At 47.3% G+C, this 25,894-nt stretch overlaps 1 protein-coding gene across 19 annotated transcripts in view; it reads right to left on the bottom strand.

The window, feature by feature from the left end:
* PRDM2 (PR/SET domain 2) overlaps window positions 1-25,894 on the bottom strand; it is a 134,163-nt gene that overhangs the window by 20,322 nt on the left and 87,947 nt on the right. For 13 of the 19 annotated variants that reach the window (XM_044942842.2, XM_044942847.2, XM_044942835.2 and 10 more), the window contains one exon: window positions 19,967-24,317. The exons of 2 other annotated variants lie outside the window; for them this stretch is intronic. In XM_044942842.2, coding sequence (XP_044798777.2) covers window positions 19,967-24,317 — 4,351 coding nt within the window. Of the gene's footprint in view, window positions 1-1,315; window positions 1,381-15,010; window positions 19,712-19,966; window positions 24,318-25,894 lie in introns of those variants that run through there. 4 more of the 19 variants (XM_044942837.2, XM_044942838.2, XM_044942836.2 and 1 more) reach the window with 3 other exon arrangements.

Raw genomic sequence — 25,894 nt, 5'->3', positions numbered from 1 at the left:
ACACTCCTGAGGAGCCCCCAGTCTCATGGTTGCAGACGGGGAGTGAAATCCCTCCTGATTTTCCTTCCTTCTGATCAGCATCTCCCAAACTGAGGTTCAGTGGAACAGGTTTGCCCAGATGTTTCCCGGGTTCTCATTACCCATGCTCATTACAGCAGCCAGCATGTCCATGCTGACTGCATGCTGAGCGCAGTGCCTGCGGCCTGACATGGAATAACAAATGCAGCCTCCACGAGATGCCTGTGAGATGAGTACTGCCTTGGTGTATGAGTGAGGAAAAAAGGCACTGAGGGGTTCGGCACCTTGCCCAACAACACACAGCTGGCTAGCGAGAAGCAGACGTGGGACTGAAGTCAGAGCCACTTACTCCAGAGCATGGGGTCACGGAGTCAAACAGACATGTCTGTGCAGGATTTCTGAGTTTTTCACATGCCCACGGGTAGTGTAGTTTCCCAAGAGGAGGATGCAGGATGTCGTTCACCCCAAAAGTGTGTTCCTCATTTATCTGATAACTATGTATTGACCGACTGCTCTGTGCTGGCCTGGTGTTGGGGGCACAGTGGGGTGCCAGGCAGACATGAACTCTGAAGGCACAGTGACTGCAAGGGGATGGTTTGGGTCATGGTGAACCTCAGAGGGCACCCTTTAAGCACTCCAAAGTTTGGTGTTTGTTTTTTTTTTTAATTTAGCCTTTTTAGACAGAAAATTTCTAAGATCAGCCACATGAAGCAACACGTCCTGAATTTGAGTTCTTATTCTCTTTGGGAGCCAGATTTTCAACTCTGCACATGTACACACGGCATCATGTGCCATCAAGGAGAGGTGTCCTCTGGGCCTATGAAGGCGAGTGAGCCTTGTCCACACACTAAACAAGACCAAGCATCCTCATGATTATCAGCACTGATCCATCAAGCATCTATTATGTACCAGACCCCATGCCGGGCACAGTGTTAGAGCAGTAAAGCGAACAGACCTGGTGTCTAGAACACTGGGGTGTGTGACCTGGAAGGAGAAGGTCATTACTTGCATAATACAAAAGCAAATATAAAATTACAAAGGGCAATTAGCAGGAAGGAGCAAAAAGAGAGGATACAAGAGCTCAGACAAGGGACCTGACTGCAGAAACACTGTGTTGAGGGGTGGGGGTGCTCTGCATTCATCCCCAATAGTTTCTGTTGACTGAGCCTTGGGTTCCGTGGAATGTACAGGACACATTCCGGGACTGGCTTCACTTTACCATGCTGTCCTTTGCTTTGCTTCATTTGGAGGTGGGAGGGGAGGGAAGGAAAAAGAAAGCAAAAAAGGTGTAACTTACTTTACCCCAGCAAGAAGAGAGACAGGGTTTCTAGAAGGGATCATTTCTGTCTCTGAAGGCCACTCCTGAGGACAGAGAGGGGATTGTTACTTTGTTACTACCTACCCTCACCCTCACCTTTCCTATCCTCATTTTCCTGCCTGAGTCTCAAAGCAAGTTTTACACCAGGGGATTTGGGGAGTTTGCAGATGGAAAAAGGACTGGAGTAAGAGCTCATGAAGTCTGTTCCTCTGGCCTTTTCTGAACCATGAACTACAGATCTGGGATCTCATGCTTGTTACAGGAAGCTGGTCCGAGAGTTTTGTGAGTGGCCCTAGGGTCCCCATGGCTTGCTGCAGATGGTTTCTCAGGCAGAAATGGTCCACCCCCCTGGAGGAGTGGCAGCCAAGTTGGGGTGACTGTAGCTGGCATGTCTACCTGGACAAGGCTAGGGGCCATGTCCACCAGCACCGCGGGCCCCAAAACGTTCTACAATGGTGAAGAGGAGAACCACTTAGGAGTGCAAAGCAGAGAGTACCTACTCAAATGCAGGAGAGGAGCCTGTGGCCCATGAAGGTCCCCTGCATCAGATGGCACAGTAGGCCCAGCTCCCCCAGCCTCAGTTCTAGGCTGCTCCTCTTTATCTGTACTCACTCCCTGAGGATGCCAGCTTCATGGTTTTCAGTTTCATGGGTACTCTTGAGGACTCTCAAATTTATTAATACAGTTCCAGCTGGGTCCCTTCCTCTAAAACGCAAACCTGTGTATTCAACTCCCCTCCCCTTGAGTGTCTAATGGCATCCCAAACTTAACATGCCCCTAAACTGAATTCCCAGCACACATGTACCCCACAAACTGGCTCCATCACCTAATCACTGAATGGCAACTCTATCTCTCTGGATGCAGAGGCAGAAACACCTGTCATCATCCTTGACTTCTCTTTCGTCCAGTCCTCAGCAAATCTTTAGGCTCTGCCCTCAGAAGATATCCAGAATTCCACTGCTACTCACCACCTCCACTGCTACATTCCAGTCCAACCACCACTGTTTCTTACCTGGGTTATTGTGCGCACCTCCTAGTATTTCTATTATTGGCCCCTTTCAGCCTATTCTTAACACATCAGCCAGAGTGATTCTTTCAAAAAGCAAGTCATATCATATGACTCTTCCCTTCAAAACCTTTCAATGACTCCCAACTCACTGAGAATAAAAGCAAAATCTTCCCAAGAACTGCATGAGCCAATTTAAATTGGCCCCTGGTTACCTCCCTGCACTCCTCTCCTGGTCCTCCCTGTGACCTGGTCTCCTGAGCACAGATGCTGCTGCCTCAGGACCCTTGCACTTGCTGTCCCCTCTGCCAAGGGCTTTCCTGCCCCATGTCCACAGGCATCGTTTCCCTTCTCCCTCCCCACCCCCTCTTCTCTATATATATACATATAGTCCCTTTACAGTCAGGCTGCATTTACATGGTAGCCCTCACTTCACTCAATACTCTACTCCCCTCTCCATTTCACTTCTCCCCACAGCACTCATCAGCTGACATTCTATGCAGTTACTCGCTTGTTCACCGTCTGTCTCTCCCAGGGGGACGGGAGTTCCATGAGGGTGGGGAATTTTGTCAGTTCTGCTCTCTGCGACATCCTCCTGGAACGATGCCCAACACATGAGAGCAGGCGTTGGCCCTGCATTCTCGAGTGAGTGGATGAATCAATGAATGAATGAAGGGCCGAGATCTACCATCTTTCTTAACTAAACCCGATAATGCATCACATAGTTATTGTTCTCCACTTGCTGCTTCAAGTGGAGCGAGAACTTAAGAAATTTTTAAGAGCAACTTGAGTGCAAAATGTTTCTGTCTTTATGTGAATTTTTCAACGTTTCTCACCCACAACTAATTGGATGGTAGGTTTTTAAGCAAATTACCACGAGCCTTTCTCAGCATCCAACTTTGCTTTTCATAAAAAAAAACACCTCTATGTTCATATTTCATAGGCTCGGATACTATTTAATTAAATCATACACATCCAATAATACTGGCATATTTATTACCATGTTTATTATAAACACAATCGTTGTTTTTTAGTCGCTCAAGTCATGTCTGACTCTTTGAGACCCCATGGACTGTAGCCTGCCAGGCTCTTCTGTCCATGGGATTTCCCAGGTAATACTGGAGTGGGTTGTCATTTCCCCCTCCACGGATCTTCCTGACCCAGGGATTGAACCCACCACTCCTGCTGCATCTCCTGCTTCGCAGGCAGATTCTTTTAACACTGAGTCACCTGGGAAGCCATACACATGATTATGTTTGTATTATTATAAAACACTGTTAAAATAGTGGCATAAACAGGTTTGGAAACAAGTAGAGCTGACTCTTGGCTACATTTAAAGCTGAGCATTGGAGGGCTTGGGTGCTCCCTGTGTCATCGGGGGAGTGAGGAGCATCCATTCACATGCCGGGTTGGTTAAATGAAAACCAACTGAGCCTCGGCTCTTATCTTGTTTTATCCACAGCTGGGATCCTAAGAGCAGTTCAGAAAGATGTCTGGCACCACCCCACCCTCCGGCTCCTGTCTCTGTAAAGTGCACCCATGCCAATTATTCCTTAGGTCACGGTGAACATGTGACTTGATGACCTGCAAACGGGAGACCTCTGTGCTGCCTTCCTCAAGGGCTTGTGTGCAGCCCTCTGACTCCATTGGCTGGATCCCATTACACAGAAGCTCTGGCCCATGGGTGAGATGGAGAAACGGCCCAGGTGAGATGTGCTCTGAGTCCAGCCTGGGCAACAGCTTTGTTTGGCACAGCCCTGTCAAGTGAGTATGGCATCATGAAACCAAACAGCGTTTAGGCTCTCAGAGGGAGGCATTCCTCGTTTTGAGCAAAAATAACAAAACATGCAAGAGAAGCCAGCCATGGCCATGTATTGTAGAGGGTCTACTTGAGAGGGACTACTTAGTAGATGTCAGAAGTAAAACTGGAGACAGAGGGAGGAAGACCTTGTTTGGGGGCTTCCCTGGTGGCTCAGTGGTAAAGAACTCACCTGCCAATGCAGGAAACACAGGTTCGTTCCCTTGGTCGGGAAGATCCACGGGAGAAGGAAATGGCAACCCGCTCCAGTATTCTTGCCTGGGAAATCCCATGGACAGAGGAGCCTGGTGGACTCTAGTCCATGCGGTCACAAAAGAGTCAGACACGACTTAGTGAGTAAACAACAACAACGCTAAGCGCCTACTGTGTGCTTGGTGCTGCAGTAGGTGCAGGGTGGCGTGAACACGGCACCAGCAGGGCTCTGTGTGACACTAGTCTTGTACCAGTTAATGACCTAATGTCATATATTCCCCTCAAAAAGATACACGAAGAGCAACAATGAGCAAGGCAAGGGATCCTCAAGGGTCACCTCGGCTCTGACCCTCAGAAGCGACTAATTCTTAGGTGGCCCTGGCTCATCTGTCACAGGGTGTTTTATTATATAAGCATTCAGAGATGAAAAATGTCATGAATATATCAAAAAGACTGCAAAAGCAAAGGAATATAATTAAAAATGGAAACCAGAAGCAAATGAAATGATGAGATGTGGTGATATCATGTCATTCTTTCCCCCCCTTTACAAGACCCAAAGGGGAACTCTGAAGTCTGGGTAAGACTCATTGGAGAAGCTCATAAAAATGAAGACTTTAAAGACCCACCACCCGCCCCCACCAAAGATGGTGGTTTAGTATGTCCAGAATTCTTAATAAGCCTCCTAGGTGGTTTTCTGATGCAGGTGGTCCCCTAAGTGAACATCCCGGTGAAATAATCCAAACTAGGTCCCCTTCACACAGCTGGGAACACAGGAAATTTACCACCTCAGGCTGAAATTAACCAGACGATACCTACTAGACCAGCAAACTACTCTCCCTTCTAAGCACCTGCCCAGCTGGATTCAGAACATTACATTAATGGAACACCTGCTGCTGGCCGGCACCAATGGGCTAAACAACTAAAATTTCTTAGTTTTTAAGGCTATAAATGATTAACACTAGTGTTAATTACTGTGATGAAGTAACTTAACAGAACCAACAAATCAGCTACAGTATCTGATGCCAATCTATTGAGGTACATCAAAGGAATTGGCCCCTCCGTGAAGACCAAGTTAACCCAGGCTTCCTCTCACCAAACTCACTGGTTAAAATTCATTCAAAGGAGTCTAAACGTGAATGAAGGAGGTAGGAGGAGAAAACACCTATAAGCCCATGCATTGATTATAAGAGAAACTCTGAAAAACTTCTGGAGGAATATCATAAATTAAACAGGGAAATCCAGTCCACAGGCAGGGCCAGCAGCCTGGGCGGCAAGTCCTGGGATGGAACGAATATCCAGGCGTTTCCTTACAGATTCAATCACCTGTGAGCACTTGGCACCAAATAAAACATTTATCCCAAACAGAGATTACAGGACAGAGGCAACGGGTAAGGATCAAGGTGCAGGGAATGATGCCCTGGTGATCCAGTTTGGTTAAGGCTCTGCACTTCCAATGTAGGGAGCCTGGGTTCAATCCCTCGGCAGGGAACTAAGAATTCACATACCACAGGAATGGCCAAAAAAAAAGATGTACCTTTAATGCAGAATTAAGGTGCTTCTCCTGCGACAAACTTTTGCTGAGGAACTAATTGTGTGCCCTGTCACCAGAACATTCCTTTGATTCTCTCCACGTGTAGAACATGTGCTTTTGTGAGCTTAAAAGCAAGCAAGCAGTCTACTGTTCAAGTTCAGTGTGTTTTACACTCAACACTTCCCTCTCTGCAGTGCACTTTGCTTACTAGGGAGGTCTCTGGGTGTTCTCAGGTCCTAAGCATCTCTTTAGAGGACTCCCAGGTGATGCTAGTGGTAAAGAACCCGCCTGCCAATGCAAGAGATGCAAGAGACGCAGATTCTATCCCTGAGTCAGAATGATGCTTCTGGAGTAGGAAGTGGCAACCCACTCCAGTATTCTTGCCTAGGAAATCCCATGGATAGAGGAGTGTTCCGTCCATGGCTACAGTCCATGAGGTCGCAAAGAATCAGACATGACTGAGCACACACAACCACCTCCTTATTTACATACCACATCAATAGGGCCCCTATCCAGCTTCCCAGCCCACAATGATCAGAAACTATCTAAAGGCTGCCAGGGAGTACAGACAATATCCACAAATAACAGATGAAAAAGGAGATGGTGAGAAGTACAACCTTCTCCAAAAATACTTGAGCCACATCTCAAGCTTCTGGATCCTGGACACCTGAACTCTGAGAGTGTCACTTCACCACCACAAAAGACAAGGTGCTGGTCACCTTGAGCCTTCCAGGAAAGGTGAAATGATGTTCTGGGCAATTTTTAAAAGTGAGGGAAGTAGCAGCTTCATTAGACCTGACAGCAAAACATATGTGCATAGAGGCATCCCCCTTCCTGTGTCCAAGACGGACACCGGGCACTCGGCCCGACCCGGATCCCTGAGCATGACCCTGCCTGGAATCCTGCTCATGGCACCCCTGGCAGCTGCTCCCCTTGCACAGATGGAAACCCAAAACCCACTTGCCAACCATGGCTTGGAAAGACTCTTATGAAAACAGAAAAAACTAAAAACTAAAAACTAAAAAGTTGATGCCAGGGAGCAAGGTTTAATTCTCTGGTGCCTGGATCTGCTCATCCCCTAACAAAGCTGGCAGACGAGGTGGCTGCTCACACCCGAGCTGGCTAAGACTGCTCAGCGTGGTCTCCCAAGAACATACAAATCGGACTTGACCAGGAAGGACCAACCACCTGCCAGTGCAGGAGACGCTGGAGATTCAGGTTTGGTCCCTGGGTTGGAAGATCCCCTGGCAGAGGGCATGGCAATCCACTCCAGTGTTCTTGCCTGGAGAATCCCATGAACAGAGGAGCCTGGCGGGTGACAGTCCGTAGGGTCTCAGAGTCTGACATGACTGAGCACGCACACAGAAAGGACCAAGACTTTCGTTCACCTCAAGTATAAGTTTAATCCTTCAAATTAGCTGGTGCTTCTTGTCCACACCTGGGCAGCTGGGTACTAACAAGCCACATAACCTCTGTGCTGCAGGTTCCCCATCTGTAAAATGGGAAATATAAAAGTATCTCATAGGGCTGGTACAATGATTAAACGGGGCAGTATGTGTAAGACCCTGAAAACAGTGGCCATCAAGTGCTTTGAAATATCAGTGACCATCCTTCTCATTTCGGTGAACTGGGGTCCCCTCGTTAAATTTTCATGGTTTCACAGAGCTAGTGAAGTGTTTTCTTCCAAACTCTTTTAAAAATTTACACTTTAACTTTGAAATTAAAAACCGACAGAAAATAAGTTACACGGGGAGATGACAGAATTTTTTTTCTCCCACTATGATCTGAAAAATGATTTCGTTTTATGGCTCATTATCTGATGGGAGAAAGGGAAGCAGCTACAGTCAGGAGAAGGGGGCGACAGAGGACAAGATGGTTGGATGGCATCATCAACTCAATAGACACGAGTCTGAGCAAGCTCCGGGAGTTGGTAATGGACAGGGAAGCCTGGCGTGCTGCAGTCCATGGGGTCGCAAAGAGTCGGACACGACTGAGTGACTGAACAAGTCAGTACATAAAGCACAGGCCTGCCTAAGACACAGCAAAGGGCCTCAGGGTGACGGGCAGCAGAAGCCAGAGTGACAGCCACTTGAGCTCCTTCTCCGGGTGGAGGCAAGAGATGATGAAGGAAGGTTCTGGCCAGCACGGCCTGTGAGGCCATAGAACCTCACCGTTAGCCAAAGTCCAGCCCTTTGCACCTGAGCACCAGCCCCAACCGTGAGTCAGATTCAAACAGATTCCGGAGGTAACAGCAACCCACACAAGGGCAGGCACACCTGTGATCTTCACAACCATCCTTTCTGGTCAGATGGACTGTTATTGCTATTTACAGAAAGGAAAGCTGGGGCTCAGAGGTTAAGGAACTTGCCTAAGGCTAACAGAGCTGATAAGGGGATGAAGCCAGGATCAAACATTTTATTCATTTGTCAAACATTTATTAAGCAGCTGCTACCTGGCAGGCAGTGTGGGAGAAGCTGGAGATGCAGCAGCGAACACACTGAAGTTCCTGCTCAGGGAGAACTTTCATTCTGGGAGGGGGCACATTTAGTAAACCAAGCAAACAAATCAAGAAAAGAATGTATGAATGAGTGAAGGGCCTCTGAGAACAGAAGAGCAGAGGGAGGAGACGGAGGGACGAGGGCAGTACTTCAGGTCGGGTGGACAGGTGATAAGCAGCTCAGGGTCTGGGGCCAGTCAGTGTCCTTAGCTACATCCCAGTGCCTGAAATGAAGTCTCAGCAAAACCCTGCAAGGCCAGGCATCCAGAGCTCCCTGGAGACCTCTGCATCCTCAGGTGCTCCAGGCTCATTCACTGTGCCTGGGGGCCCAGATGGAGAGCAAGGACCATCTGAGGGCCTTTGGGAGTGTTTCTCTGAAACAACTAAGACAAACTGAGGTTTGTCAGTTTCCATAAAGGAATCTCTTTTCCTTCCCAGGGCTTGGAAAGCATGAGCAGTTTCTTCAGCAACTTGTTCCGCGAGTTCCTCAGCAGTCATCACCTGCCACGTTCCGGCTCTTTCCACCAAGGACGGTCACTACATCCCATCCATTTCCTCAGCGGGGCCTCCCCGGCTGTATCATTGTGACGACTCAAGTCCTGATCACTGAGCGACAGTGGTCACCATCACCACCACAGCCATCAGCCTCACAGGAACACACACCACCTCCTCTAGCCCAGCCACTCACAGACCAGGCCTGGGGCTCAGCCAGCGGCCTGTCCTACCCGTGACACGTGGGACCCAGGGAATTAGCCAGATGGCTAGGCATTCAAGGCCAATGTTTATTTCTGTCATGCTCCCCAACTTCTCCCCAACAGAACCCCATCAGCACCAGTCACTTGGGGAATGCAGTGATTACGTAGGATGTGTGTGCTCAGCCATGTCCGACTTTTTGCGACCCCATGGACTGTAGCCCAGCAGGCTCCTCTGTCCATGGGATTCTCCAGGCAACAACCCTGGAGCAGGTTGCCATTTCCTCCTCCAGGGGAACTTCCTGACACAGGGATTGAACTCACGTCGCTGAGTCTCCTGCGCTGGGAGGCAGATTCTTTACCACTGCACCACCTGGGAAGCCCATCTACGTAAAACCCCAGTGAATCAGATGGTTTCACACAGCGGCCAAGAGCTGGAACCAGCAGGGTTTGGAATCGTTCACTGCAGTGGGGCAGAATGCAGGTGATGTGGTCCTTGTCAGACTCAGTCGATTTCTCTGTAAATGAAGGCAACTGTTCTACCTCAGGTGGTGGGAGAGCCTTCTGGGAGTTAGTGTCTGGAGGGAAGAAAACAGGCAGGAATACCCTCAGCTCCTGAATGGTGTCCAGTTACACCCCAAGGGTCCTCTGAAAACTGCTGTATATGGGACAAAGTTTGTCAGGTCTACTGACCAACACCTTCCTGATCCAGACTGACCATGAAAGCTGTTTTCTGAATGGCTGGCTGACTGAATCACTATAGGAAAATGTGCCTGAATTCACAGGCCCAATAATAGCTTTGGAAATAGAAGCCATCTGAAAATGTCCCTAAACTCGCGCTGGGCTGGCAAGGATTGGATGTGATTATAAAAAGCAAGTGAGAAGAGAATGTTACTGCAAGGAAAATTGAATCCACATGAGTTTTAAATAACTTCATTCCAATAGAGAATATTAAAATGTTATATTTTTGGCAAGTATTAAGTTCTGACACAAATGCAATTTTCAATTTAAATTCTACTTTAACCTAAAAAAATGGCCAGATTTGTATCCCAAAGCCTAAACCCCTTCTATTATTAACTTATCTGTGAAACAAACTCTAGGTCATTTAAAAATGTTTTCTACTTAAAATTTACACTTAAGATTTAATGCTAAGACTCAAGAGGTCATCTAAACATAACATTATCATACAGTAGGCTCTTGTCTAAACACTGACATGCAAATATGCTTAAATATGTTCTGATTCAGGACATAAAGCAATACTTTAAACCCTATCTGTAGCTTTCTTTCAATACTGAAATGACACCCTACTGAGTAACCCGGGTAGCATCTATCAAGGAATTTTCAAAAACGTCGGCTCTTTGTCTGGTATCCTGCTGTGGGTTATAAGCTGGACCTGTGAAGGCATATTCAGGCATGAACTTATTCCATTAAAAGCTTTTATATTCTCTGGACCATCTGCCTGAATTTCAGGTCGCTTTCTCTAAGACCCTTAAAACAGAATTTAGCTGGACCAAATAAGGCAGAAAACAGAAGCTCATACAACTCCTATCACCCCAGTGGTTCAGCAAGTTTAATAAAAGTGTTCCCAAGTCCTTTAATGGTTCACAACCGAATGTCACTTTTGCAGCAGCTAATAATTTACTGTAGCATCACGATGGTTTTTTTTTCTTTTTTCCAATTCTTATTTTTAATCAGGAAAGTAAATAAAACCTACACACCCTTCAAGCTCCAATATTTTAAAAATAACTTTTGACAAAAACTTAACCCTTCGTTTTGCACTCAATAGGGGCTTCCCTGGTGGCTCAGAGGTTAGCCTCCTCTGAGCATCTGCCTCCAATGCGGGAGACCCGGGTTCAATTCCTGGGTTGGGAAGATCCCTTGGAGAAGGAAATGGCAACCCACTCCAGTATTCTTGCCTGAAGAATCCCATGGACGGAGGAGCCTGGTAGGCTACAGTCTGCGGGGTCACAAAGAGTTGGACACGACTGAGCGACTTCACTTTCTTTGCACTCAATGGACTATGTGCTGACATGGCAAGGGAAGCCCCGAGCAACTCTGATTCTGGCCAAATGGGTCAAGGTTCTCACATGACATCTGAGAATACTCCTGGTGAACCTTGCTTTAGAACCACTTCCAAAATCAAAGAACATTATTATTATTAAACAGTTTTGTTGACTAATCAGACTGATCTAAAAAGCCAACTGGGCTCCCCTGGTGGCTCATCGGTAAAGAATCCACCTACAATTCAGATGTGAGTTTGATCCCTGGGTCAGGAAGAGTATCTGTTGAAGGAAATGGCAACCCACTCCAGTGTTCTTGCCTGGGAATCCCATGGACAGAAGAGCCTGACAGGCTACATACAGTTCATGGGGTTGCAGTCAGCCACAACTTAGCAACTAAACCACCACCATGAAGACAAGTGGACCTGAAAGCTCTACGATGGAGGAAGCATGGCCCACAATTAAAACAGTGAAAACTAGATGTGTTCCCATGAGCAGCTCCACACTATCAACAGTCCTGCTGCACCAGGAAGCCTTACCCAGAAGGGATGGTTCCACCTGCTCAATGATGCTGGAAAAGCCCTCCCTAGAGACGATAGCAAGTCCTGTATTCTACATTTAGAGAAAATGAAGCTTAAAAAAAAAACTATAAAAATGATCAACAGAAGGTTGTTAAGCTTGGAGGCAGTTCAAATCCTAGCTTTCCACTTGAGAGCTGTGTGACCTCTGAACAAAAATCACTCCCCGTTCCTGGTGTCTGTTCCCCCATCTGTAAACGATACCCACCTCGTGGGGTTCTTGTCAACTTTGGAAAATGCTTTGCACAGCAGCTTGCACAAAGCAAGCACCTGGAAACTGTCAGCTTCACCCCAGGGCTTATCAGACCACCTCCATCACCTCTGGAGAGGAAGAGGCACGAGGGAGGGGAGTGGGAGAACTGAGGGCCACTGGTGTGGCTGGAGGCAGGGAGTGGATGGCAGTGGGTGGCATGGAGCCGTGCTGGGCAGCCCTCAAACAGAACTCTGGGTGGGCATTTGCCTGAAGGGATGAGCAGCTTCACACTGTCCCCATATCACACTCACTCAAACCTGTTTCTGTTCCATTCAACATTTGTTTTTTGAATGCTAGACATTTTCATCTATAAAGAATTTCAACGGTAATACGGATGTCATTATTTTCACCAACATATATTTCTTCTTTTTTAAATTCCACAGCACTGCCGTATTTAAGGCCTTACATCCTGCAGGCAAACTCCCAGGAAAGGGTCAAGGCACCAGGAAGGTGGGGCCCCAAGAGGGGCCTTTGAGCAACACACTCAGCAAGAAACTGCACAACAGCCTGGCCATTCCTTTTCCCCTGGAGACCGATCACCTCTGTCTCCTGCAGGCATATAGCCCAGGCTCAAGACCAGACCCCCAGCTTTCAGAAAATGTGAATCAATGCTGTTAGTACCTATTCTGCCAATGTTGAGAACACAAGAACTTCAGCAATTAAGAGGTGCACAGTCATTATTTTTCCCACATAAATTCTGAAATTCCGCAGTGTGCACTGAAGTCACCTGGGATGGTGACCTGACACACTACCCAGGTCACACCCCAAGGTCTCACTTTACTAAAAAGGCTGGTTTTAGGTCCTTGGAGCTGGGAGCCTGAGCACCACCTCTGGGTTAAGTTTGAAAAATGCCGAGCTGGGGCCTGATAACCCTCTGGAGGCTCCTGAACACACTCCCCTCAGTAGTGCTGTATCAGGACATTCACAGAGAGACTGGACCCCAAAGGGGCAGCAGCAGTAGGGTTCATGCGGCCGGGGAGAGAGGAGGCCATGGCAATTTCTCCAAAATGAATGACAGAAATGGCAGACCATTTCCCTCAATCCTCAGCCTGGTCTCTGGATTACTTTAACTGTGGCTTTTATGTCTGCGTCAACCTTTCCTCGGGGCTTCCCTGGTGGTTCAGACAGTCAAGAATCTGTCTGCCATGCAGGAGACCTGGGTTTGATCCCTGGGTTGGGAAGATCCCCTGAAGAAGGGAATGGCAACCCACTCCAGTATTCTTGCCTGGAGAATCCCATAGACAGAGGAGCCTGGCGGGCTACAGTCCATGAGGTCGCAAAGAGTTGGACAGACTGAGCTACTAACACTTTCCTCACTTTACAGCCTTTCCTCACCCATCTGTACTCTAACCCACTTTCAAGGCAAAGTGTCCTTTATAAGTGTTTCTAATGGTAAGTCCCTCAATTCAAAGTGAGGTCAGATAGCAAGCCAAAATACACAGAAATAAAATAACAAATGCATTTGCTGTTGTTCAATCACTGAGTCATATCTGACTCTGCGACTGCATGGACTGCAACACACCAGGCTCCTCTGTCCTCCACTATTTCCGAGTTTGCTCAAATTAATGTCCATTGAGTCAGTGATGCTATCTAACCATCTAATCGAATGCACTGTGAGATTAATTTTAGAAGAGTTGCTTTAACATATTAAAAGTCTCCAGTTATCTAAATATCCACCCTCAAATATTAAGGTAGAAGCATCTTCTTGGCCTCCGAGCCTTGGGAGAACTGTGACGAAGTGAGAGAGGTTTTGAAGTAATAAAAACTAGAGACAGGCACCACACGCAAGCTGCACAAAGGTGGGGACTTTTGTCCACTGATGTAAACTGGACACAATGTGTGTCTAGAACGCAGCCTACTATACGATAGATACTCAGCAATTTACTGTGATTTTTTTAAAAACTGCACGACAAAGTACTGGTAACATCCAAATTAAAAGAGCCAGCCTAGATACTGCCGGATGCTCCCAAACAGCTGCAGGGACATAAGGCTTTAGTTAATAGCTTTAAAAAATTTTCCACTCCACAAAGAGTTAAACCCTAAGCCATTCTTGTGGAGGGACCTGAGCGCCTTCTTGGGGACCCTCACCTGATTAAGTATCTGAGTATTCCCACATTGAGGGGGACGTGACAGCCCTCACCCGGCTCTTTCAGAGTCGATGGGAGATATGTAAGCATACACAGCCTGGGAGGAGTTCCTGCTAGAAGGAAAACTCGGGAGACATCTTGCCCATTCCCCACCCTGGGTGAAGCAAAATACTTGCCCAAGGCTAAGCCACCGAGGAGGGGGATGGAAGTGGTGCTTTGTCAGGGGCCTGGAGGGACAGCAGGTGGGTGAGGCGGACAGCCACTCCCTGCTCCCAGAGCAGCGCCCCATTCAAGTCACAGCACCCGGGGCTCCTCCTTTGGTTCTGGGCTCAGCACTCGGCTTCTAGAGCATTTAAAGGGGTAATGCTGAAAGCGACTTCGCGCCTCCGCCTCTTCCTTCCACACACGTGCCTCCTAAGCCTTTTGGGGTTTTCTAAGCTGGGAATCCATAAGCCACAAGTGTGAACATCTCACTGAGGGAGGCTGATCACACCTTCAGCTTTACCACCCTTTCCTGAACAGCACGGACACAGGCAGATAAAAAGTATCAGGACAAGTACTCCCATGGAGGACTTTATGAAACTGCCTGTTTCAGCCATTTTTAATCTTAAAAAAAAAATAAACCCAGCAATTTCACAGCAACCTAATACAATTGTTACAACTTGTTTCATTCTTTGCGGATTCATAAAAATAAGTCTCCAGACTAGAGTGAAATGTCCACAAGTATACAAAAGAAGATGACACTCCACGTGGGCAATTATTTCACTCTTACCAAAGGTAAGTTCTGTCTATGCACTTAGCACCAGCGGCTGGCTGCATGTTTACCCTTGAGGTGGTACAGAAGCGACATGAATTCACAAATATTCAATCAATGCCAAGTAGAGACAAGTGGGAGGAGGTGGGCTGGGGGGCTCAGCACTGCACTTCAGCGGTGCAGCGATGTAGCCTGTGAGCGCCCCTCCTACACGCACCTTCATTTTCCCCCTTAACTGGCCCCAATGATGTACAAAATGCAGTCCTTTCACAGCTTTCAGAAAGTTTTTTATTGGTTACAATGATATAAAATGCATCATTTGAATTCCCCCTCGTCATGAAGTGCTTGCTAGCAACAGCATAAAAAACTTTTCCATACATTTGACAAGCTCAAATGATTTATTTCATGCTGGAAGGGGAAAACATAGCAAACACCACTCTTGTCTATAATTATTAACCTCTCTCTCTCTCAAGGCTACATTGGTTAAAATCAAAGGACAACCCCTTTTGTATGTCATTTTGTAAATTTTAATGTTTTCTTTAGAATAGTCTTTTATATCACTCTCCAACAAGAATAAAATTACTAACAGCAAACTTCAATACAAGAACACTCTCCAGATTAACAACTCAAACAAAAATGTAAAATGTAAATCACATATAATACAATTGAAGCGTCCAAAACAATTTAAATAATTTTAAATATTTTATTTTTAAACTGCTACAAATGCTTTATACAATATTTCAACATAAAGTCCCCATAACAGAAATGTAACAAAATGGGAATGATAGTGAAAGGGTTAAAGTGGCACAAATTCACCAAACAAGTATTAAACTACAAATTTTAAGAGGTAGATTACTTTTAAAGTTGAGAACAACAACAAAAAAACATGAATAAAACCTAGCCATTTTCCACCAACTCAATCATTAATCAGGGGGAAGGCAGATAATCCATGGAAAAATGATACCTATACACTCATAAATAGGCCAATTTGTTGGGCTTTTTAAATCTCTATTAGAGACTGAAGTGTAAAACCTGACATGTAAATTCATTTACACTTATGTGAAGACATACATCTGCACAAGCCTGCAATGTATCCTGGGCACTGACATACAGCTACCATTTCCAATAATATAACAGTTACAAATTAGTGCCAGATATAATCTGAGAGGATCATGTCCATTTGGATATATAAACATGACACTGGAAGAGGCATAGAAAAGAGTCCATATCCAATCTGGTTTCCTCTCCATTATGCTGGCAATCGGCTTGTGATTAAAAAACAACAAACAAACATGAAAACAGGCTAAGAAAGAAGCTCAATGCCTCTGTCTACAACTGACTTAAAGGAAAGGCATCAAGAGCTGGTGTGTGTGACCAAAACATTATAAAACGAGTGCATCCAATCTGCCACCCCTGAAACCTACACTCAGGACTACTGATGAAACAGAGAACTTGCTTTGCAAGGTCAGGTTCAAATCGTTCCTTTCTCTGCTATGTGCCAAAAACTAGGGCCACACTCAGGTCTGAGTTACCAGTCCCGGGGACCAGGAGCTGGGTCAGCCAGCCCGTCTCACAGCGCCCTCCACTGTGCATCTCAATCATCTGCGAGCCCAGCCTGCGGGTTGGGTGCCAGCGAAGGAGTGTGTGCCTGATTCTACCCATGGTAACAAGAAGCCCGCTGGCAATCAGCTGTGTGTTAGGATTTTTGAGTCAGCTTCAACTGGTCTCAGAAGCTTGGTAGATTTCGTATCCTTTGCCGTAGTGCTTATCCTACGTTGAGCATGCAAGATATTTAGTCAATTATTAAGGTTTGTTCTGTTTGGGGGGACTTTTCTACAGGAAGTTCCTAGAAAATAAGAAAACTGAAGATAAATGACATGACACAACCTTCTATGAACTGACCAAGTATAAGAAAAGGTAGGGAGACCATGGGACAAATGTGAAGACAGCAACAGGAACAGCAACAGGTCAGACACCAGACTAGGAAGATGTGCAGGGATGTGCTGTGAGGGGCACAGACGATCTCCTTGGAGTGGTGTGGCAGAGATGGGATGTGAGAAATCAGCACCGTTTTCCTCTTTTAATCACTTTCGTGGTAAATGGAAAAACTTGGTCTAGAATTTTATTTTACTTCTCCATCACTTATTTACATGTCCTTAACTGGCTGCAATGGGAGCACAGTATTTAAAAAAAAAAAAAAAAAAAAAAAAGTTGCTCTAAAAGCAGTACTGAAGAACATAAAAATGCCTTGGGACTCACAAAGACTAAAGATGGCTAAGAAGGGAGCAGAAAATATACCTCTTTCCTTGTCTTTTTCGTCTTACAGCCCAGGGAAATGAGCCCTCAGCTACAGCTCTAAATGCAGTTCCACTGACAAGCCACCAGTGGGTTGTCCCGACCAGTGAAGGTGAGCCCAATAAAGGGTGTGCTGGATTAAGAGCTGTAACAGGAGAATCTAGAGAGGAGTATGCCTCTGCAGCTTTGTCCTAAGAAAAGGATTTGGAGCACATGCCTCTTTCACACCCTGAATGGCACAATGGCTTGTGCTCCAGGAAATGACCAAACGGCAAATTCTGCTCAGCCCTCAGTGTGGGATGGAAAACTGACGTCGTTCTCACGGCTGACTGCAAGTGTATACTTGAAAATCTGTGGAATTCTAAACCGGTATTTGAATGTAAAATGCCTGTGCATTGAGGACCAGCCCTTAATCACAGTTATGATGAAACACACACAGGAAAAGGGTGTGCTGCCAGTTCCGGGGTAAGTCCTTGAATGCGCAATGGGGAGAGTACAGCAAAACACTGAAAACAGAATGAAAGCGGGTATTTCCAAACTTGCACTACAAAATCCCCCCTAAATAAAATTTCAAAGTAGAAATACACTGAAAAGGAAAGACGTCTAGTAAACTCCCTGCCAATGTAGGCTAACAAACATGAACGAAGGACAGGCCTCTGCTAGGGGCCCGGGGCTGACACAGATGGACCACTACATCCTCCAGGCCTGCGCCGAGCACCCCGGCGTTACACCAACTTCACTACAAGGTACCGAAACGACCACAGCTCTCTGAAGCAACGCCCACTCTTCTGCCCAGATAATCAAAATATGATGTCCCACTGAACGTTCATTTTGTAATTCCCCCAAACACTTTACGATCGCTTGTAAGTGGCCCCTGTGAAAGGCGCGTCCTTCAGGCGCGTCCGCAGCACAGCTCGTGTGTCTCACACAAAGCTGTGGCCACTTCCACGGAAGCCTGCAGCCACCATACACAGCCAGAACAATTTACCCACCTCTTATCTGATTCTTGTTTCCTCTTAGGTCAAATTTCATGCCAGCAATGTTAACTCACAAACAAAGCAAAATAATTAAAACTAACTGCAGCAAAAAAACAGAGACACAATTTTATTAGGCACTTCGGTTCCTCTGCAGTCTTTAAGGGTCCTTTCAAAACCACTGGATGAACCTCACTCAGGTTTCCTTTCTACAATATTAATTTTTCCATATCAATTTTACTTTTGAACTGTATAAATGTGATCCAATACAAAATAAGTGACTCTTTCAGATACTATTGGAGATAAAGAGGAATACAGAGTACATTCTAAGCATCAACCACTTGGGAAACGTTTTTTGGCACAGTCTGTGAAAATGACAGCATGTTTTGGGTTCTTTAACCTTGGAAAGCACAGCTCAAGAATATCCTGTTGTTGTTGAACTTCCAGAACACAGACCGAATACAAGGAGGTACATAGTGAGGCTGCTACTGGCAGGCAGTCTGGACAGCTGATCAACAGGTGTTTACTGTCGCCAGGACTAAGCTCCAAGATGCTGTATACGCACATGCCAGGGTCAGACACCAGATGCTGAGTGAGAGCTACATAACTTTTATGAAGAAGCTTAACAAAAAAAATCTGATCCTTTATTCCTACAGTCCATCATTCCAGTCTGCCCTCGGCTAATGATCCTTCTCTCCACCTTCAGCCATGACTTACGGCACCAGCACCAAGAACTCTGCCTCATCGACTGTGTGGTGGTAACAGCGTCTCCGAGCCCCCGCGACCTCTCCAGACAGCAGTCATCCTCCGCCCCCCCGCCCCCCGCCCCCCGCCGTTAACTCTGCTTCTGTTCGCTTAAAATACCAAAGGATTCTGAGACACAAAGTTACAGCCAACAGCCTAGACTCACACAGCTCACTCTGAAAGGACGGGATTTCTCAACACTTCACAGAAATTCTAGCTGATGATGAATAACTGCACCAGAGATGGACCTGCAGGCTTATGCAGGAAGCAGCAGGAATACCAAAAGTATACTCCACTCACAGGCGAAGTAACGTAGAGAGTTTAAGAAGTCAACGCAACAAACCTAACTCCTGCCCTAGAACACAGAATAAACAGAGAAATCACCTTGGATCTAAGATGAGCTCTGACATCACACTGGGGAAACAAAGGCACTGACAAGTGGGGTGACTTGTCCTGGGTCCCCACCCACACCTGGAAGAACCACAGGGTCTGGCCTCAGCATGCACTCTCTCCTCATCCCTCCCTGGCCGTGGGAATCTGGCTGTTTAACACCCTATGCTTGGAGACATGAGCCAGTGGGGGGTGGGGGGGACAGGAGAAGACACGGACATGCAGCATTTTAAAAGGAATAGGGTACCGTGCTTTGATTTATTTTGACTAAGAGGCAAATTTTTAAAATTAAAATACAATAAAAGAAAGCATGAGTAATAAAAAGTAGTCTCAGTTGCTACAACCACTCTTTAAGTCACAGAAATATTAAATCAGGTTGTAATATGGTTTTAATGAACTCCGCAATACATCAGAACATAAGAAGACATCTATGATGGTAAAGTTAATACAAGTAACATTGGGATACCACCCAAGATATAAAGAAGTTTGAGAGAATTTCACCGTTTCATAGTAGGGTACTTTGGGGAGCTTTTCATGGCTTCAAATCCAGTTCATAACTGGCCCTATTAAAGAAATGGTACCACTTTGTGAGTCTTACATGTGAAATAAAAGCTATGCGTCCATCTTTGCAGCAGCCAAAGCACTGACCCTCCTCCACATCTGCCTACACCTTAAGCAACAGCTATTTCCTTTATATGCTTATGTCAAAATCGTGCAGGAAAAAGGAAAAGGAGCCACTGGGCAAGTGTTTTCTTCCAACTGTCTTTCCCCCCTTGCTCTTGCGCTCTGAACTCCTCTGACCCTGGAGCTCTGCTTACCTGAGGTCCTTCAGCTCCTGCTTGCCACTCCCGTCCTCCTTCCTGTTCTCACTCGGGTCGGCAGAAGCTGCCAGCTGCAGGCTTCGGGTGATCGGCCCCCCACTCCGTTCTCTGGATTTTACACTGAACCTATCTGTCCGTTTCTTACTGGCCAAGGCCGACTTGCTCTGTAAGACGGCTCTGCTCTTCTGCGCCCGCACGTGCAGGCTCCTCGACGTCTTGCCTGAGAGGGGAGCTGCATGGTTCTTGGCTGCAGCTTTGGGCTTCTTGGTCTCGCTGTGAGTCATTTTGGCCATGCGTATGGGGCTCGAGTTCCTTAAAGAGGAGCTTGGTTTTTTGGACTTGACCGAAGTGGCGAATTTAACGTTCTGCTTGGACCTGAAGGACGAGGGGGGTGGCGGGACCTGCGAGGGGCCTGAGCTGCGAGCTCTGGTCTTGCCCAGAGGTGCCTGCATGCTCTGCATTTTGATCTCGGCGTCTGCTGTCCGTCTGCGGTGGCTGCTGCTGTTGTTTCTGTCACTCCCGGCAGGTGATGGGTGCCCCCCTTTCTTGGAAGAGTGGGAAAGTTTTTTTTTGGAAGGAGAAAGAGGTTTTTTGGGACAGCTGAAAGCAGCGTGCTTGTTCAGGCTCCCGATGTACGTGAACTCTCTGTGGCAGTATGGGCAGACGTGCGAGGACGACTCGGGAGTGGTTTTTAGGTCAGCCTTCTGCTTTGCGGACTTGTTTTTCTGTAGGATTGCTTTCTGGACGAGCTGGTTTTTTTTCTTCAACGCATTTAACTTGAGCTTATTCGAGGACATTTTGCTGAGCTCCACACTAAAGTTCAGTCTTTTGGGCTGGCCCATTCGTCTGAAGGCGTTTTTCCCAGAGTTGTCCAGAACCACTACGCCATTTTTGGGTTGCACAGTCTGCTTCAGCGGGACCGGGTTTTTCTTGGGGGTATACCTCTTCTTGTCACTCGCAGAGGCACATGCCAGGATGTGTTTGTGCAGTTCAGGCATGTTGTCCACGCCTTTCCCGCACTTGGTGCAGCGGATGGCGGTGGTAAACGTCTGTGGGATGTTGTGCGTAGTGAAGTTTGTGGCCGTCACACCAATGCCCAGGGGGCTGCGGTGATGGTACTGAAATGGGGGTGGTTTAAAGCTTGGGTAATGTTGGTTGAGACCCAATCGAACATCTGGATCCTTTGTCTTTATTCCGGAAGCCATTATTTTGATGGTCGTGTAAAGCTCTTCGGAAGAATCGTTTAACTCCTCCTCTTCTTTAGATGCTTCTAGAGGGTCTTCCGGCAAACTCTGCATGTGCTCGACATGGGCCTTGCTGGGATCCGTAAAGTTCTGAGGCCTCAGGGTGCCGCTTTCAAACTCATGGTGCGTGCACACCTTATCCGGGTGGAGATCTCGCTGGTGCTGCTGCAGATTGCACAAGAATGCAAACTCTTTTTTACACACTGAACACACAAAGATATTCCCAACGCCGTGAAGCATAAAGCGATGTTCTGACAAATCAGTTTTCACCTTGAAGAGCTGCACACAAAATTCACATTTGAAGGGCCATTCCTCAGCGTGAATGGATAAATGTTTGGTTAGATCCTTAATGGAAAGAAAAGGTGATTCACAGACGTTGCAGATAAAGTTTCTGTTGAATGTCTCCTGGACGATCTCCTGCTCAGTGGTGGATGGGGCTTCCTCCCTGGCTTTCAGGTCTTCACTCTCTAGTTCCTCCTGCTTAAAAGATATCATGGGGAGAGAGGTTTCCAGATTATCCCCAGAGGAAACCACAGATGACACTGCTGAGAGAGGAGGTGGCGAAGGGGAAGAGGAGGAGGAGGAAGATGAGAAAGAAGAGGAGGAAGAGGAGGAGGAAGATGAGGAGAGTGTTGGAGGCCCCGGTGAAGCAGCGGACATAACGGGCTCCACGGAAGGAATGGGGGACGGCGAGGGAGACACTGTCGGGGAGAGAATTGGAAGTGGGGACTGTGCGGTGGCGTTCGAGAGTGGAGAGGGACATGGGTGAGGGGACACCCCGGAAGAGGGGGCTGGAAGAGGGACAGTAGGGAGCAGTGGAGGGGGCGGGGTGGCCACAGTTAACACGGGAGGGCAGGGTGGAGGGGAGGAGGGGGTGGTGGGGGTCAGGAGAGGCGGCAGCTGCCCACAAGAGAGGGAAGATGGTTGCAGGGCAGGTGACGACGAGGAAATGTCAGGAAGAGACTCGACAACAGCGGCAGACGAGCTGGAGTTGAGACCACGGTCAGGGTCTGGATCTAGAGGTTTACAGGGACTGGCGCTTCCAGACGCATCTGGAGCGTTTTCTACAGGGAGGTCGACGCCGTTGTATTCGTTGAGAAGGACCTTCTGCAGCATGCAGGTGGTGGGCTTCCTTTTCTTTACAGCACTGCAGGATGGCTGCAGAACATGGTTTTCTTTGAATTCCTTGCCTTCAGAGTCACCACAGGGCTTTTTATGCACGCTGAGATCTAACACAGCTTCCCACTGGACCGGAGCCTTGCCTGGCCCCTCAGCCTTCTGTTTCACACCACTGGACAAATCCAGTGGCTGCTGGTTGCACACATTGCTGAAAGTAGAGCTAGCTGCCCACTCTTTAGACACCTTATATTCATCAAAGCCTGGCGGGCTCCCAGTTTCTCTTTCATCTCTCCCAGACAAACTCCATGCTGGTGAGTTGCTGTGACTCTCTAATTTGGGTTTTTTGGAGCTTAGAACTGCCTCAGTCCACACGGCTTTCCCATCTCCTGGTTTTCCAAAGTCTCGCAGAGCGGGGCTGTGCTGGGGAGAGCTGGGGGGAGAGCTGGTTCGCCTCTTAAACCTGCTTGAGGTCACGGGTAGCATCGACGCAGGAGCGGACACGCAGACGGGCCCTAATTTGGGTATCTCAGCGGCTGAAATCCCTGCAGGAGGAGGTAATTTATCCTGGGTCTGAAGAAGCTGTTTGAGCTTTGATGACAAATACACGCTTTTCTCTTTGTGGAAAGACACCGCCTCTGTGGTTGATATGCTGAGAGGCAGACTCAAGGAACAGGAAGGTGTGGCAGGATCAGACTCAGTCTCGGCTTTAATTTTGGGTAACACAGGCGGACTAGCAGTCCTCCGTTTCTTGGATTCACTGTTTGTGCTGCTGGAAGGCTCTTTAGGGAGATCGTCAGTTATAGGGACCTGCGTGGTCTTTATGTTTTGAGTTATTTCCACTGTGACTGGAGTGAGCAGACAGTTTATTCCGTACAAGTCTGCCGAATTGGATTCCATCTCAATAACGTCACAGTTACTGGTGCTGCTGCTGGTCTGAATTTTACCATCAATGTAGTAATTTAAATTCTCAGAGATATTGCTGGAAATATCCATGATGTACACGTCGTCCGCCTCCCCTTCCTCCTCTGGCTCTGTGCTGGGGACGTAGACACTCGGGGTGGGAGGGGCCTGCTCTGCTGGGGGCTGTGGCTCTTCCAGGAGGCCCCCTTTCCGCCGCACCCCCTTGGGAATCAGGTGCCGCTCGTGAACTCTGCGCTGATGTCGTCTCATATTCGTGTGAGTGCCGAAAACCTTCTTACAGTACTTGCACGGGTGAAGCTCTTTCGCTTCGCCGTTCTCTTCTACAACGGAAGGAGTCACTGAGTCCTGGGACGCCTTCTCTGAGCTCAAGGTCAGACCGTCCTGCCCAAGACCGGGGGGCTGTGCGTCGTCCTGGGGAGGAGCACCGTCGCTGGGCGCCTTGCTGCCGGCTGGATCCTCGAGCTTTCGCTTCAGCCCGGCCTCATGGCGCCGCTCGTGGCGCCGCCGGTTGATCTGTGTGCCGAAGGCCTTCCCGCAGTATTTGCACTTGAAGGCGTGGTTGACCGTGGACATGTGGATGTGCATGTGCCGCTCCAGCCCCTGCTTGGTCGTGAACTTCCTCTCGCAGTGCTGACATGGGAACAGAAATGTTTCAAACACATCCCCGTTGGTCTCCTCTCTGGCTCTGGGAGTTTTCATGACAGGGGATGCCTCCACAGAGTCTGCGCGAGTTTCCTTTGAAACAGTTTTTGGTTCTTCTAACAAATCCTCGGGCTTCTCGTCACACCGGATCTCCAGCTCTCTCAGGGAACTTTCATTTGGCACATCAGCTGCTTCGTCCCCCTCTTCTTCCAGCTCCTCCTCTTCCTCCTCCTCCTCCTCCTCCACCACCTCGTTCGCCTCACAGAGCGCTGCTTCCAGCTCCGCATCTGGTCCTGTCTGGGGCTCGTGGGCAGGGGGAGGGAGGGCGAGCTCCGGAGGCACATCCTGGCTGACCGCCTCCTCAGGGAAGGCTGGTTGCTCAGCGGTGGAAGCGGAAGGATTCTCGTCTTCGTCTTTGGGGCCTGGAAAGCACAGGGAGGCAGAAGTAAGGTCAAACACGAGCCACTGGTGATCAGTTTTCATTATCCATGTTACTTCCTTTATCATCTAAAATGCATAAGGGAGATTGTAGCAACAGACCACTCTACATTCTCATTTAAGAAGTTATACAGGATATAAATCCATTTCATTCATTCAACAAACGACTGCAGTGCACCAGGAAGCTCAGTGGGCAGTGAGGGAGGCTTCAATCTGAGCAATAAATGCCCACAGCAACTCAGGCTCTTCTGTGTTTCCTCACACAGATATAAACATACTTTTGTTTACAGAAACTGTACTGCTTAAAACTGTGTTGGGAATAGCTGATACTGAAATTTGTCTAGTCATGAGTTCTAATTTTTCATGATTCCAAACTGAAACAAGAAAATTGCTCAACATACTACCAGGTAATATTCTTAGTGGTCTGCCTTGAATGTAATTGATTCGTTCCCTTCTTCTTCACCAAAACTATATATCGAGAGCTAACATTTTCCAAAATTATGTGATCTGCATTTTTCATGTAAAAGGAACTTTGAAGACCATCTCTTCTGAGCCTTATTAAATTAGCGAGGACTAGAGATCTCTTCAAGAAAACTGGAAATAGCAAGGGAACATTTCATGCAAGGATAGGCATGATAAACTGTAAGGACCTAGAAGAAGGAGAAGAAACTGAGAAGAGGTGGCAAGAATGCACAGAAGAACTGTACAGAATAGGTCCTGATGACCCAGAATAATCGGAATGATGTGCTCACTCAGCTTGAACCAGACATCCTAGAGTGTGAAGTCCAGGTGGGCCTTAGGAACCATTACTATGAATGAAGTAAGTAGAAGTGATGGAATTCCAGATGAGCTATTTGAAATCCTAAAAGATGATGCTGTTAAAAGTGCTGCACTCAATATGCCAACAAATTTGGAAAACTCAGCAATGCCCACAGGACTGAAAAAGGTCAGTTTTTATTTCAATCCCAAAGAAGGACAATGCCAAAGAATGTTCAAACTACCGTACAAATGTGCTCATTTCACATGCTAGCAAGGTAATGCTCAAAATTCTTCAAGCTAGGCTTTAGCAGCACATGAACGGAGGACTTCAGATGTACAAGCTGGGTTTAGAAAAGGCAGAGGAACCAGAGATCAAATTGTCAACATCTGCAATATCATAGAGAAAGCAAGGGAATTCTAGAAAAACATGTACTTCTGCTTCACTGACTACTTGAAAGACTTCTGTGTGGATCACAACAAATTGTGGAAAATACTTGAAGAGATAGGAATACCAAACCACCTTATCTGTCTCCTAAGAAACCTGTATGCAGGTCAACATGCAACAGTTAAAACTGGACATGGAACAATGGATTGGTTCAAAACTGGGAAAGGAGTATCTTTAGGCTGTATAGGGCTTCCCTTGTGACTCAGCTGGTAAAGAATCCACCTGTAATGTAGGAGACCTGGAGTCGATCCCTGGGTTGGGAAGATCCCCTGGAGAAGAGAAAGGCTACCCACTCCAATATTCTGGCCTGGAGAATTTCAAGGTCTGTTTCGTCCACAGGGTCACAAAGAGTCAGAC

This window comes from Bubalus bubalis, chromosome 5, assembly GCF_019923935.1.
Source record: "Bubalus bubalis isolate 160015118507 breed Murrah chromosome 5, NDDB_SH_1, whole genome shotgun sequence".
NCBI classification, from domain to species: domain Eukaryota; kingdom Metazoa; phylum Chordata; class Mammalia; order Artiodactyla; family Bovidae; genus Bubalus; species Bubalus bubalis.
Note: the sequence above shows the minus strand (reverse complement) of the source record. Positions and strands in the feature narration are given on the sequence as shown.